Genomic DNA, 14,414 nt, shown 5'->3' on the forward strand with positions numbered 1-14,414 from the left:
AGGTATTACTACGCCCACCCTGCAATACCCAAAACTCACTGCACTGTGGTGTTTGGAGCAGGCAAAGAGGATGAGGGTGAACATGCAGATTCCTGCGAAGGAGATCAGCTGCTCTGGCCTTTGGGCTGTGTCTAGAGCCAGCCACAGGATAAGGCCAACCAAGGAGACTCCCGCGAACACACTGGAGAGGGAATTTCAAGACCATGTCATCAAATCAGTGAGTGAATAAGAAATCATTAACTTTACCTCTAAAAAATAGAAATTCACCACAAGGATAAATGAAACAACCCAATAGATCAGACACAGAGACATATCTTTAGAATCATTCATCTGGTGGTTTCCCAGTTAACACCTCTCCCCTCCCCTCAACTCTTTTACTCACAGAATGAAGCTGAAAGAGTCCAATCTGAGGACATAAATCTCATGACCTCCTTTTCTTCAAGTTATCATATCAGTAAGATGTGATATAAAGACTTATTCTTTAAGAATGTTCTAATGCATAACCAAAATATTTAAAAAAGAAGGAGGAAAAGTCCTCCCATGGATCTCCACCCACTTTCCAACCACTCCAAGGGCAAGAGTAAAGGCTAAGCCACAAATCAGCTACTTAATGCCCTGTGGTCCCTTTATGTACCAAACATGCTTGATCAATACATAAACTAGAGGGAGACGCAAGCGGGAAGAGATATGGGAACATATGTGTATATATAACTGATTCATTTTGTTGTGAAGCTGAAACTAACATACCATTGTAAAGCAATTATACTCCAATAAAGATGTTAAAATGAAAAAAAAATACATAAACTAGTCTCCTCATGTCTGAGTGTTGGAGTCATTTCAGTTCAAGGGAAAAGAATTAGAAGGTGAATCACATATGAAAAGAAAAGAAAACAAAAAGAACACATTGTCCGTTGAGATGCCATAGGAACAACGATGACGACGACAGAAGGGATTACAGGTCAGGGTTGAATTTTGGAGCTGTTCTCACTGTGAACTCAAAGTGAATTAAATCTGTCTTCCATGGATAACTAATAAGAACGTGCTGTATAAAAAATTTTTTAATAAAATTAAAAAAATAAAGTAACATAATAAATAAATAAATAAATCTGGCTTCCAGAATCCATCCTGTTAATGAAGAAAGTCCTTTCGCTCTATCGCTCCAGTGTCAAATAAATCAATGATCCAAAATTTAGGCTGTAGTCTGGTGTGTTTCTCCAAACGATCACTGTTGCAAACATCTGAACAGCTATTTTCTGTGCATCCATTGGACAAAAGTCATAAAAGTGGAACATATAGAGAGTCTGAAAGTTATCCTCTCAGCCCAGGCGTGTGATCAAAGGACATATGCATACCACAGTTAGTTAGATGAGGTGCGGCTGCTGTAGCATCCAGCTCAGTATACACTGAACAGTGAGTTTGCTCCTTAAACTCTAGGGAATTATAAGACACCAGTGGGTGCAGGAAGTCTGGAGGACTAGAGGGAAAAAAAGCACAAAAAGTATCCAGGAACTAAGGGAGAAACACATGACCACCAAATCAATTTGATAGTTTAATGCTGCTATAAGCCTCTTTGCCTTGATTTCTTCATTGAAGAGGAGTATGGTTTTTCTCATTTCTGATACCAGCCCTGACAATAAACAGACTGAAACTCTTCTCTGAAATGGAACCCCTCCTGCCCCCTAGCAATATTGAGACATGAGGCTATAAGAAACTGGACTAAGTTCAGGGTTCAGAGGCCCGTTGCTATTTGCTCACTGAGCCTTGGTTTTTTTTTAACATCTTTATTGGAGTATAATTTCTTTACAATGGTGTGTTAGTTTCTGCTTTATAACAAAGTGAATCAGCTATACATATACATATATTCCCATATCTCTTCCTTCTTGCGTCTCCCTCCCTCCCGCCCTCCCTATCCCACCCCTCTAGGTGGTCACAGAGCACCGAGCTGATCTCCCTGTGCTATGCGGCTGCTTCCCACTAGCTATCTATTTTACGTTTGGTAGTGTATATACATCCATGCCATTCTCTCACTTTGTCCCAGCTTACCCTTCCCCCTCCCCATGTCCTCAAGTCCATTCTCTAGTAGGTCTGCATCTTTATTCCCATCTTGCCCCTAGGTTTTTTGTTTGTTTTTGTTTTTTTTAGATTCCGGCTCTATTTACAATAGCCAGGACATGGAAGCAACCTAAGTGTCCATCAACAGATGAATGGATAAAGAAGATGTGGCACATATATACAATGGAATATTACCCAGCCATAAAAAGAAATGAAATTGAGTTATTTGTAGTGAGGTGGATGGACCTAGAGTCTGTCATACAGAGTAAAGTAAGTCAGAAAGAGAAAAACAAATACCGTATGAGCCTTGGTTTTGTAAAGTATAGGGGAGGGTGTGAGAGACAGCCCAGGAACCGTCAAAGGAGGAAAAGGGTAATGGATTGGGGTTTAAGACAAGTTGTGGGATGAGGGATATTGAGATTCTTAACTTACCGTTTCATCCAAAGCTTCAGGCAGGAGTTTTCAAGGGGCTTCAGACATCTCGTTAATTTTTCACCAAAGAACCTTTTCAGAAAGCGGTGAACCAGGACTAAAAGCACCAAACAGGTGAGGACGAACAAGGCCAGTGCCCTATGGAAATTCAAGATGCAAGCTGCCAGGAAGTAGGCAGCATAAGCTAAAAAGAGAAAGTACAGAGTAAGGACCAGCAAGGCAGAGCCCCTTAGGACCAAATGAAGATTTAGTCATGAATGTCTGGGACTTAAGGCAGGTAAAACCCTCCAGTGACCTTACCACCCAGCCCTGTCAGACTGAGATGCAATTCTCAAGGCCAGGATAGATGGCTAACTGTTTTCTTGGGGTATCCCAAGGAGGAACCAACTTAGTTTGAATGTTGCATATTTTCACTTGACCCTGACAAAATCTCATTCCCTTGATATTCTCTTTCAATCCCTGGAAGTGGATTTGATCAGCACCCACCTTTATACTCTTAAAAAGTCATCTTTTCTCAAAACTTTACAATCCCAGTCATTTTAACCTTTCCTCTTCAGCAGAGCCATTCTTCTAGTAAACAAGGCTAGTACTAGGGGGTACAGCCATATGGTTCTCATTCCATGGCCCCTTGACTCACCCCAAAATATAATTTTTGTTCTCACTACCCCAGCTGCCTCTAATATTCACATCAAAGTCCCATACGTCACTGACGGTATATTTTAAATAAAGGTTTGCTATCTATTTTTTTTTTTTTTTTTGGTCATGCCCCGCGGCTTGTAGGATCTTAGTTCCCCAATCAGGGATCGAATCCGGGCCCCAACATTGAAAGCACTGAGTCCTAACCACTGGACTGCCAGGGAATTCCCAAGAGGTTTGCTATCTTTTAAAAATATTTTATATCATTGATCTTACCAGTAAACCAGCAAATAAGTAACATACTACAGGCTTCTTTCACAGACTTCAAGAACCATGCCCCTCATCTAATCAAGATACTAAAAAAGAGACAAGCCCAGATTCTCTGACATATTTAAGTCTATCAAATAGTACATTTTGAAAAATAGCTTATTCTCAGAAGTGCAACTTATTTACTTATTCCTAGAAGTGCAATTCTATAAATTACAGCTCACCTACAAGTAATTACGATCTATACATCATATAGCCCTTTAGATCAACTTGTGAATAAATTTGCTTTCCATCTAGTAATAGTCTTGACACAAGGTCACATTTCTAAAACAACTGTGTCTCTCACTTCCGTGGATCCTCAATACCTTACCCAAACACAACAGGCTCAGCAGGACCTTCTTGAACAAGGCAGCATGTGTCTTACAGAAACTTCTTGCCCTGGTGAAAGGCTGTAGGTTCCTCCTGATGAGAATCCAAAAGTTAAGAACCAAAAATTATTCCATCCCATTTATATCAATTCCCAGAACTTAGATTGCCTGGCCTGAGGAAGAGTTTTCTCTTAATGAAATTCATCCTGGGGAAGTTAGGTAGTGTTGTAGCGATGCCAAAAAGGCCAGTCAACCTTGTCAATGGGCAGCAGGTCAGAACACTCCTACCCGACCTGGACTAGCAATATCCTCAGTAATTTCCTACCATAGAAGGGAACACTGGTCACATCAGGGAGAGACTACTGGGACCTACTCCTTCCTGTTCTCTAGGGACGAGGGATTGCTCAGCTTCCAGATTCAGAAAAGGGCCTATTCTTCTGAGAGAAAATAAAAATCACATAAACCCATAACCCTGAACAGTCAATCAGATATGAATTGACAGACTGGATGGAAAACACTACCACCCTCAAGAATCCCTGGGTGAGAGGGCCTGAAAGTAGGTGCCCAGCAAGTAGAACTTTTCAAGTTTAATTTATCAAACATTTATATAGTGCTTTCTATGTGCTGAACTCTTTCTAAGAAGTTTAAAAGTACTAACTCATTGACTCCTAATAAGAACTCTTGAGGTGGCTACTATTATCATTCCCATTTTACAGATGTGGAAACTGGAAAACAGAGAAGTACCTTTCCCAAGGTCATGGAAGTTGTAAGGAGCATAGATAGAATGTAAACTCAGGCAGTCTGGCTTCAGAATCTGAGCTCTTAACCATCTTCCTTTGCTGCATCTTACCCAGGTCCCAGGCTCGCCTGTCTCTGCCACTTTTAAATGTCCTCAGCACACTGAAGTCGTATGAACAAAAAGCTCTAATTTCCAAACTCTTAGAAGCTCCAAAGAAGGTGAGCCCAGCAAGAAGCCCATCATGCTGAGGTAGGACAGCTTAGCCAGGGCTGAGACCAACCACTAGCTCCAAATGCCCTGGGGACTTAGCTCACAGATTTCCATGGCTCTTTCTCCATTGCTACCTCTCCCATCTAACACACTCCCTCCTCTTCTTTATACAAAGCCTTCCTTTTCACTCCTCTCTCCTTCTCCTTATTTCTTCTTTCTTCAGGGAGTCCAACCCTTTGTGTTAGTTGAGTAGAGTGTGTATTATTAGATATAGGTGATCTGAGAAAGGAGAAAACATTCTTTATCACCACCTGACTTATCAGTTCAAGAGGACGCTTTAGGATCTCAAGAACTCTGCTAACTTTCCATGCTTAATAGAGAAAGTAGTGAGTAAAAACCATTGCTGAGAGGTGTCAGTGTACCTGAAGGATGTCAATATCTTTGGAATATCATTTGCAAAGTATATCAAGGAACTAATGTAATTTCAATCCTAGACTTCCCATGTGTGCCAGATATCTTTGGTTTGCTCCTCCAGATCCACTCTCCATCTTGCTCTGTGCCCTGGGATTCTAACCCATGTGGACTGCATCAGTGGGATTACATAACCCTCTGGATTATCTAGTTGGGTTCTACCAAGAGGATCCAAAAGGAGATCAGAGTGGATGAAAAGACTGAGGTCAGCATAGTGAAGTCTTCTCTATCTGACTCTCCTTCTGGGTTCTCTTATATCTTGTCCCTTGCCTAGCAATAGTAACTGTTCATTGCTTCTAGCCTCAGGTTCTTGCACTATTGTTTCTTGTGATTCCGCTACATCTTGCACACACCCCTGTAATGGTCTCTCTGTAAATAAACCCCCTCTGTAAATAAACCCTTCTCTAATTATCCTAATTTAAGTATTCCGTCTGTTCCTGTTAGGACCCAAACTGATCTATTAGGTGAAGCTGATTTAAAATCATACCTAATCAAATGCCAGTTCAGCAAAGCCATTGCAAAATGAGCGGGGACACTCACTAGTCCAGGACAAATATAAACCACACACCTAGAAAAGATTTCTGCCATTACCTCAGGACCACATTCAACTGTTCCCTGGGAACTAAAGATCAGTGGGTTCTACCAGAAGTCAGTGAAGAGCACTCATTTCTGCAAAACCCATGAACAACCTGATCCTAGCATATCAATTTACAACTGGACCTCTGCTTTAAAAAATGAAAATTAAAAAAAATCATACAGGACATTCCAAGGAAAAGAGAATATATGTTCTCAGACCCTTTTAAACCAACTGAGAAGCAGTGCATAGAGGTATGGGCACGGGTGTTCATGGTCCTGGCATCCTGCTTGGCCTAGGATCTTGCTAATACAACCAAGCTCTTTACATAATGGCTCAGTTTGAGAGTTAGTAACTGTGCTATACTCAGAAGCTTAATTGAGAAAAAAAAAATCTGTCTGGTAGATGGTGACACTTGATATCTTGTCCATAACTTGCTGTGATGTCTGTACCCACTCATAAATTCTCTAGGTATGTATGTGGAAGGCTTTCCAGATATGGACTAATAATAACTCTCTCACTTACATGCTTACTGCCTGCAGCCTCAAGTGACAGCATGGGAAAGAGTAGGGTAAGGATGGTAGGTTGTGCTAGCTGAACACAGCATTAGTGGTCACTATAGGTCAGGCCTAGCAGCACAGGTGTTCATGCATTTTCTCAGTGACCCTTTCCACAAGTTGTGGAAACTCCCCCAACTAAGGGAGACAAAGCTATGGAAATTCCCAGGGTCTGGGGTACTATCTTTTAGCAGTTAGAATGGAAGGCGTAGGTAGCTTTCAAAAAATCCATCTCCTGTGACTGTTGACAGTGGGGCCCTGGGTGAATCCTTGCTCACCCTGGCTTGAAGTCAGAACTAGAAGAAAGAAAATGAGTCAACCCAAATGATGGTCTGAGTAAAGGGCAAGGGCCTCCAGGTAGAAGTGACCAGAATCTTTTCAAGGTGTCCAAAGTTTTCATTTGATGATAGCATAAGAAGAACTGGTCCGTGGGTATTGTACTGGGTACCACTTTGCCAGATTCAAAGGTGTGTATAAAACTGGTTTAAAACTGGATGGGCAAGCGTTGCTGGATAGTGTGGTAGAGGAGCTCAAGAACAGGTACAAAAAGTGTCCAAGGGAGAATGGTGATTGAGAAGCAAAAAGCTTATTAATAAACCAAAGTGGAAAGCCAAAAAGGAGTTGGAAAACCTGGGAAGGCAAGAGAAAAGTCTATCAGATGGAGGCCAGCAAACCTACATTGGAGTCAGAGGCTCTGTGCACCGGGGGATGACCAGTTCTGAGAACCATCAGCCCAGGTAGAGTGAGAAGGGAACCTAAACCAGAACACAGCCGGGTGCTTAACTGCTGAGTTGTGATGGATGTGTTGCCTTGGAAAAGAACCCTCTCTCCACACAGGACCCAAATCTCTGCTTGATGTGCAATAAAAAGTCAGATCTTCTTCACACTAAAAGTAGAGATTCAAAGATCCACAAAAACAAGAGGGACCTAGTTAGTGGGTTTTCCAACCGGCCCTTCTACCCAGCCTCAACTTCTTCCTTCCAGAACTCTTATCCCGGGCTTCCCTGGTGGTGCAGTGGTTGAGAGTCCACCTGCCGATGCAGGGGACACGGGTTCGTGCCCCGGTCCGGGAAGATCCCACATGCCGCGGAACGGCTGGGCCCGTGAGCCATGGCCGCTGAGCCTGCGCGTCCGGAGCCTGTGCTCCACAACGGGAGAGGCCACAACAGTGAGAGGCCCACGTACCGGAAAAAAAAAAAAGGAGAGGGCTTCCCTGGTGGCGCAGTGGTTAAAAATCTGCCTGCCAATAAAGGGGACACTGGTTCGAGTCCTGGTCCAGGAAGATCCCACATGCCGCGGAGCAACTAAGCCGGTGTGCCACAACTACTGAAGCCCGCATGCCTAGATCCCATGCTCCGCAGCAAGAGAAGTCACCACAATGAGAAGCCCGCGCACCGCAACGAAGAGTAGCCCCCGCTCGCCATAACTAGAGAAATCCTGTGTGCAGCAACGAAGACCCAATGCAGCCATAAATAAATAAATTTTAAAAAAATAATATTTTTTTTAAAAAAAGGAGGATAGGTCAACAACATTCAGTGATGTGTAAGATCAGGTAGCATAACAAATGAGAAGATGGCCGTGAACAGGTGACTGGTTCTGTTTGAAAGAGCCATTTACAGGAGAGTGACTGGATGAAAATGGAATTGCAGGGGATTGAGGGAGTGTGAGTATATATGGACTACTTTTTCAAAAAATTGCCTCTAAAGGAAAGAAAAACCAGATACTATTTAGTAAGCACTTTTTACCAGGTACTGCAAGACCTCTTCAATCATCTTCCCCTAAAACCACAAGGTTAATATTATATTCACAGGCAAGGAAAGTGAGCCTGCTGGCAAAGTTAGGATTTAAACCCCAGATCTTTCCATTACTCCATGGGGCTTCTAATTAGACATGAAAGACTGGAATTCCAGAGGGAACATTCCAGAATTCCAAAGTTATAATTACGAAGAGAGCAGAGGAGAAGGAGCAGGTGAATGTCAAAGAAGCTTTCACAAAGAAGAGGACAGATGAACTGATCCTAAAGGTAAAGGGGAAGGCGCTTGTCAGGGGGATGTGTTTCAGGGAGTTAGAAGAGAGCCCTGGGCTACCTCTAGAGGAGGAAAAGCATACTTGAGTGAGCCAAGCATTTTGAAAGAACAGTATGGGGCTTCCCTGGTGGCACAGTGGCTGAGACTCTGCCTGCTAATGCAGGGGACACGGGTTCGAGCCCTGGTCTGGGAGGATCCCACATGCCGCAGAGCAACTGGGCCCGTGAGCCACAACTGCTGAGCCTGCGCGTCTGGAGCCTGTGCTCCGCAACAAGAGAGGCCGCCATAGTGAGAGGCCCGCGTACCGCGATGAAGAGTGGCCCCCACTTGCCACAACTAGAGAAAGCCCTCACACAGAAACGAAGACCCAACACAGCAAAAAAATAAATTAATTAATAAACTCCTACCCCCCAACATCTTCTTTAAAAAAAAAAAGAAAGAAAGGAAGAACAGTATGATTTACTGTCGCTGAGAAGCAGGGAGCATGTGGATGGATGGTGGGAAGAAAGCATGCAAAGAAGACAGAAGCCAGGTCATTTAGACTATATATCATGCTTAGGAATTTCAGTTTTATCTTGTAGAAAGCAGAGACCCATTGAAGAATTTAAGCAAGGTAATAACATAAGTATATATGTATTTTTTAGAAAGATCACTCTGGAGGCGGGTGGTGAGGGATGGGCTAGGGGCCAGTATGGAAGTAACTGAAGGTGCAGGGGAGGACTGATAGGAGGTGAATGCATAGGTGTTTGTTTGTTTGTTTTTTTAATTTTCAATTTAATCACAGTATGACACTAATTCCTTAATATCAGTTATCTAGTCAGAGTTCAGAGTTCCCTGATTTTCTCATAAGTGTCCTTTGTTAGTTTTGTTCTTACAGTTTGGGTTTTGAATCTGGATCTTTTTAAGGTCCATATGTTGCAGTTGGACGAAGCTTCTTTCAAGTGTCTTTCCATCTGAATGTCCTGCCATCTTTTATTTGTTGAGTAAAGTAGGTTGTTTATTCTGTAGGTTTCCCCCAGGCTGCATTTTGATGATTGCATCCCTGCGGTACAATTGAATCTGTTACTCCTTACCCCTGTATTTCCTATAAATTGTAGGTAGAGTTAGAGACCTGATCAGATTCCATTTTTAGCAGGGGAGGCGGGTGTGCAGGACTGTGTCAGAGACGTTGTGTGCTTTTATCAGAAGGCACAGGCTGTCTCTGTTTTTGAGATGTTAGCATTGATGACTGTTGCCAGGATCTCTTTTTTTTTTTTTTTTTTTTTTTTTTGCGGTACACGGGCCTCTCACTGCTGTGGCCTCTCCCGTTGCGGAGCACAGGCTCCGGACATGCAGGCTCAGTGGCCATGGCTCACGGGCCCAGCCGCTCCACAGCATGCGGGATCTTCCCGGACCGGGGCACGAACCCGTGTCCCCTGCATCAGCAGGCGGACTCTCAACCACTGCGCCACCAGGGAAGCCCTGCCAGGATCTCTTAATTCATTAGGAAATTCATGTTTTTATTATAAACATTTTATTCAGAATTATATGAACCTTGCTGGATTTTCCTCAAGAAATTGTTTTCCAGAATGATCTCCATTAGGCCACTTTAATTCATTAATCAGTTTTTCATTAAGGCACTGAATTATTTTAAATTATTTTCCATTTCCACTTTAGAAGATTTAAAAAATCTCTTCTTTTAAAACTTTGTAACAAAGGCATAGGTGTTTGAGAAAGAGGATCCACATCAAGGGGAGGGAAACTGGGATGACAAATGAGGTTCCTTCCGTGAGTGACTCAGTCAGGGTGATAACATAAACCAAAATAGAAAAGACAGGAGGAGGAACAGACCTGAGGAGGAAATGTGAGTTTATTTATCTTTGTGTGCCTAGAGCCCAGGCTGACTAGGGCCTGACTGAGTAGAAAAGTATCAAACCTATGCTGACAGAAATTTGGTTTTAATGTTTAATTTGAAGTGTATATGAAACACCTAGATGAAGGTGTTTGGTAAGTGGTTAGATATATAGGTCAGAAGCTTAGAACAAAGATTCAGGCTTCAGATGTGGCTTTAGGAATCAAGACATTAAGTGTAGGAGTGAGAACAGAAGACAAATGACAGGCTCTGGAGAACAACAGACAAGAAAGAACATCCAGAGAGGTAGAAGAATGAGGAGGGGATAGTGCCCTTAAAATCAATAAGTGAGTTTCCAGAAAGAAAGGGTCAGAAGTCATGCTGCAGATGCCCAGTGAAAGTGTGTGTACATTGGACTTGGTATGTACGTTTTCATTGCTCACTTGAGTAAAAGATTTTCAGCAGAGCAGTGATGGTGAAAACTAGATTGTACTGGGCTGAAAATTGAATGGGGAGGTGAGAAAAATGGAAATAGCAAGGAAATCCCACGTTTCCAAGAAACTTGGCCATGAAGGAAAAGGATATCACAAGTTTGAGATAAGGTTGATTTTTGAGGAAAGAAACTTGAGTATATTTATAGATTGAGGGAAGGAATAATTGAAGAGGTAGGGGAAAGAGGCCCTGTTGAAGGGGATGGAGAAGGGTGGCATTAAGAAGATGGATAAGGAGGTTGGCTTCAAACTCAGGGAGAGTAGGCCTTCTGATAAGGAGGGGAAAAGATAAGGATTCATGCAGGTGCAGGTATATTTAAGTTGGAACATATGGGAAGATAACTTAATGTTTAAACAAAAATAATAATATTGTAGTATGGGGTTTATAGCATATGTGAAAGTAAAATATATAAACATAAACAAGAGTAATATAAAGGCTGGAAGAGGACATACAGAAGTATACTATTATAAGTTTCTTATACTATATGCCAAGGGGTATAATATCACTTGAAGGTAGACTTGATAAGTTGAAAATATACACTACAGGGGACTTGCCTGGTGCTCCAGTGGTTAAGACTCCATGTTTCCACTGCATGGGGCACCAGTTCCATCCCTGGTGAGGGAACTAAGATCCCACATACCACATAGGAAAGAAAGAAAGAAGGAAGGAAGGAAGGAAAGAGAGAGAGAGAGAGAGAAAGAAAGAAAATATATACTAAAAACTCTAAACCAACCACTAATATAGCAAAACAAAGAGTTTACCTAATAAGCCAATAAAGGAGGTAAAATGGAATCATTTAAAAATATTCAGGGAGTTCCCTGGTGGTCCAGTGGTTAGGACTCCATGCTTTTACTGCCAAGAGCCCGGGTTCAGTTCCTTGTTGGGGAACTGAGATCCTGCAAGCTGTGCGGCACAGCCAAAAAAAATTTTTTTTCAATTAATCTGAAAGAAGGCATAAAAAGAGGAAAGGGTATTAAAGAGGAAAGGCATTTTAAAAAAAAGGAAGACACCTGTGTTTATGGATCAGAAAAATTAATATTGTTAAAGTGTCCATACAACCCAAAGCCATCTATAGATTCAATACAATCCCCAGCAAAACTCCAATGGCATTCTTCACAGAAATAGAAAAAACAATCCGAAAATTTGTATGACATCACAAAAGACCTCAAATAGCTGAAGCAATCCTGAAGAAAAAGAACAAATCCAGAGATATCAAATGTCCTGATTTCAAACTATACTACAAAGCTATAGTAATAAAGACAGTATGGTACAGGCATAAAAAGACACATAGACCAATGGAATAGAATAGACAGCCCAGACTTAAAGTCCCACATATACAGTCAGGTAATATTTGACAAGGGAGCCAAGAACACCCAGTGGGGAAAAGATAGTCTCTTTAAACAAATGGTGTTGGGAAAACTGGATAAACACATAAAGAACAATGAAACTGGACCCCTATTTTATACCAATCACAAAAATTAACTCAAAATGAATAAAAAACTTAAACATAAGACCTGATACCATAAAACTCCTAGAATAAAACACAGGGAGGAAGCTCCTTGACATTGGTCTTGGCAATACTCTTATGGCTAGGAAACTGAAAGAAGAAACAACAAAAGCAAAAGTCAACAAGTGAGACTATAACAAACCTAAAAGCGGGACTTCCCTGGTGGCGCAGTGGTTAAGAATCTGCCTGCCAATGCAGGGGACACAGGTTCCAGCCCTGGTCTGGGAAGATCCCACATGCCACAGAGCAACTAAGCCTGTGTGCCACAACTACTGAGCCTGCGCTCTAGAGCCCGTGAGCCACAACTACTGAGCCCACGTGCCACAACTACTGAAGCCTGTGCACCTAGAGCCTGTGCTCCGCAACAAGAGAAGCCACTGCAGTGAGAAGCCCGCGTACCCCAACGAAGAGTAGCTCCCACTCACCACAACTAGAGAAAGCCCGTGTGCAGCAACAGAGACACAATGCAGCCAAAAATAAAATAAATAATTAATTAATTATTAAAAAAACTTAAAAGCTTCTGTACAACAAAAGAAACAATTAATGAAATAAAAGGCAACCTATGTAATGGTAGAAAATTTTTGCAAACCATATACTGGATAAGGGGTTAATATCCAAAATATATAAAGAACTCATACAACTTAATAACAACAATGACAACAAAAGATACAATTTAAAAATGGACAGAGGGGGCTTCCCTGGTGGCACAGTGGTTGAGAGTCCGCCTGCCAATGCAGGGGACACGGGTTTGTGCTCCGGTCCGGGAAGATCCCACATGCTGCGGAGCGGCTGGGCCCGTGAGCCATGGCCGCTGAGCCTGCACGTCTGGAGCCTGTGCTCTGCAATGGGAGAGGCCACAACAGTGAGAGGCCCATGTACCACAAAATAAATAAATAAATAAAATAAAATAAAATAAAATAAAATAAAATAAAAATGGACAGAGGAACTGAAAAGACATTTTTTCCAAAGAAGATATCCAAATGGCTAATGAGTACATGAAAAGATGCTCAACATCACTAATCATTAGGGAAACCAAAACCACAATGAGATATCAACTCACATCTGTTTGAATGGCTATCATCAAGAGACAAGAGATAACAAGTGTAGGCCAGGATGTGGTGAAAAGGAAACACTTATATACTGTTGGTGGGAATATAAATTGGTTCAACCACTATAGAAAACAATATGGTGTTTCCTCAAAAAATTAAAAATAGATCTACCATATGACCCAGCATTTCCACTTCTGGTATATGCCAAAAGGAAAAGAAAACAGGGTATCAAAGAGATATATGCACTCCCATGTTTACTGCAGCATTATTCACAATAGCCAAGATATGGAAACAATCTAAGTGCCCATCAATGGATGAATATGTAAAGAAGTTGTGGTATATATATATATGCAATGGAATATTATTCAGCCATGAGAAAAAAGGACATCCTGCTATTTTTGACAACATGGATGGACCTTGAGAATATCATGCTAAATGAGGTAAGTCAGAGAAAGAAAGACAAGTACTATATGATCTCACTTATATGTGGAATCTATAAAAAAGCCAAACTCGGGAATTCCCTGGTGGTCCAGTGGTTAGGATTCGGCACTTTCACTGCCGGGGCTCTGGTTCAATCCCTGGTTGGGGAACTAAGATCCTGCAAGCCTTGTGGCATGGCCAAAAAAAAAAAAATAATAAAATAAATTAAAAATAAAAAAGCCAAACATTAAAAAACAGAAAGTAAATGGTTGTTACCAAGGAATGGGGTGGTGAGGGGATAGGACAGATGGTGTTAAGGGTACAAACTTTCAACAAGTAGTAAATAAGCCCTAGAGAACTGACACACAGTATAGTGAATATAGATAACAGTATTGTATTATAATCATCAAACTTGCTAAGAGACTAGAACTTGATTCCAACTACTAAAAAGAAATGATCATTATGTAACATGATAAAGGTGCTAGCTATTGCTACAGTGGCAATCATATTACAAATATATCAAATTAACATGTTGTACACCTTATCTTTGCACAATGTTATATGTCAAACATATTTCAATTTTTAAAATTACATTTAGTTGCAATCCAGAGATGAGAGGAAGGATCTGGGTAAACAGCTGAGCTAAATTCTCATTGACTGTGAATTGGGCCTTTACTTTTTATTTTGTCTAGTTTTGTTTTGTGGAGCCAAGAATGACAAATGAAATTATAAATGCTTCCCAAATCCTAAATTTTATCATTAAGAAAACTTTCATAAAATCA

General features: G+C 41.5%; 1 protein-coding gene across 1 annotated transcript in view; it reads right to left on the minus strand.

Annotated features, from left to right (window-relative positions):
• The window catches only part of SLC28A2 (solute carrier family 28 member 2), a 92,997-nt gene that overhangs the window by 19,097 nt on the left and 59,486 nt on the right, over positions 1-14,414 (minus strand). Inside the window, exons 10-12 of the mRNA XM_060294329.1 lie at positions 3,758-3,849; positions 2,485-2,668; positions 40-181 (exon numbers count right to left, since the gene is read on the minus strand). Of these exons, the coding sequence (XP_060150312.1) occupies positions 40-181; positions 2,485-2,668; positions 3,758-3,849 (418 nt within the window). The remainder of the gene's footprint in view (positions 1-39; positions 182-2,484; positions 2,669-3,757; positions 3,850-14,414) is intronic.

The sequence above is a fragment of the Globicephala melas genome, chromosome 2, assembly GCF_963455315.2.
Source record: "Globicephala melas chromosome 2, mGloMel1.2, whole genome shotgun sequence".
Classification (NCBI taxonomy): Eukaryota; Metazoa; Chordata; class Mammalia; order Artiodactyla; family Delphinidae; genus Globicephala; species Globicephala melas.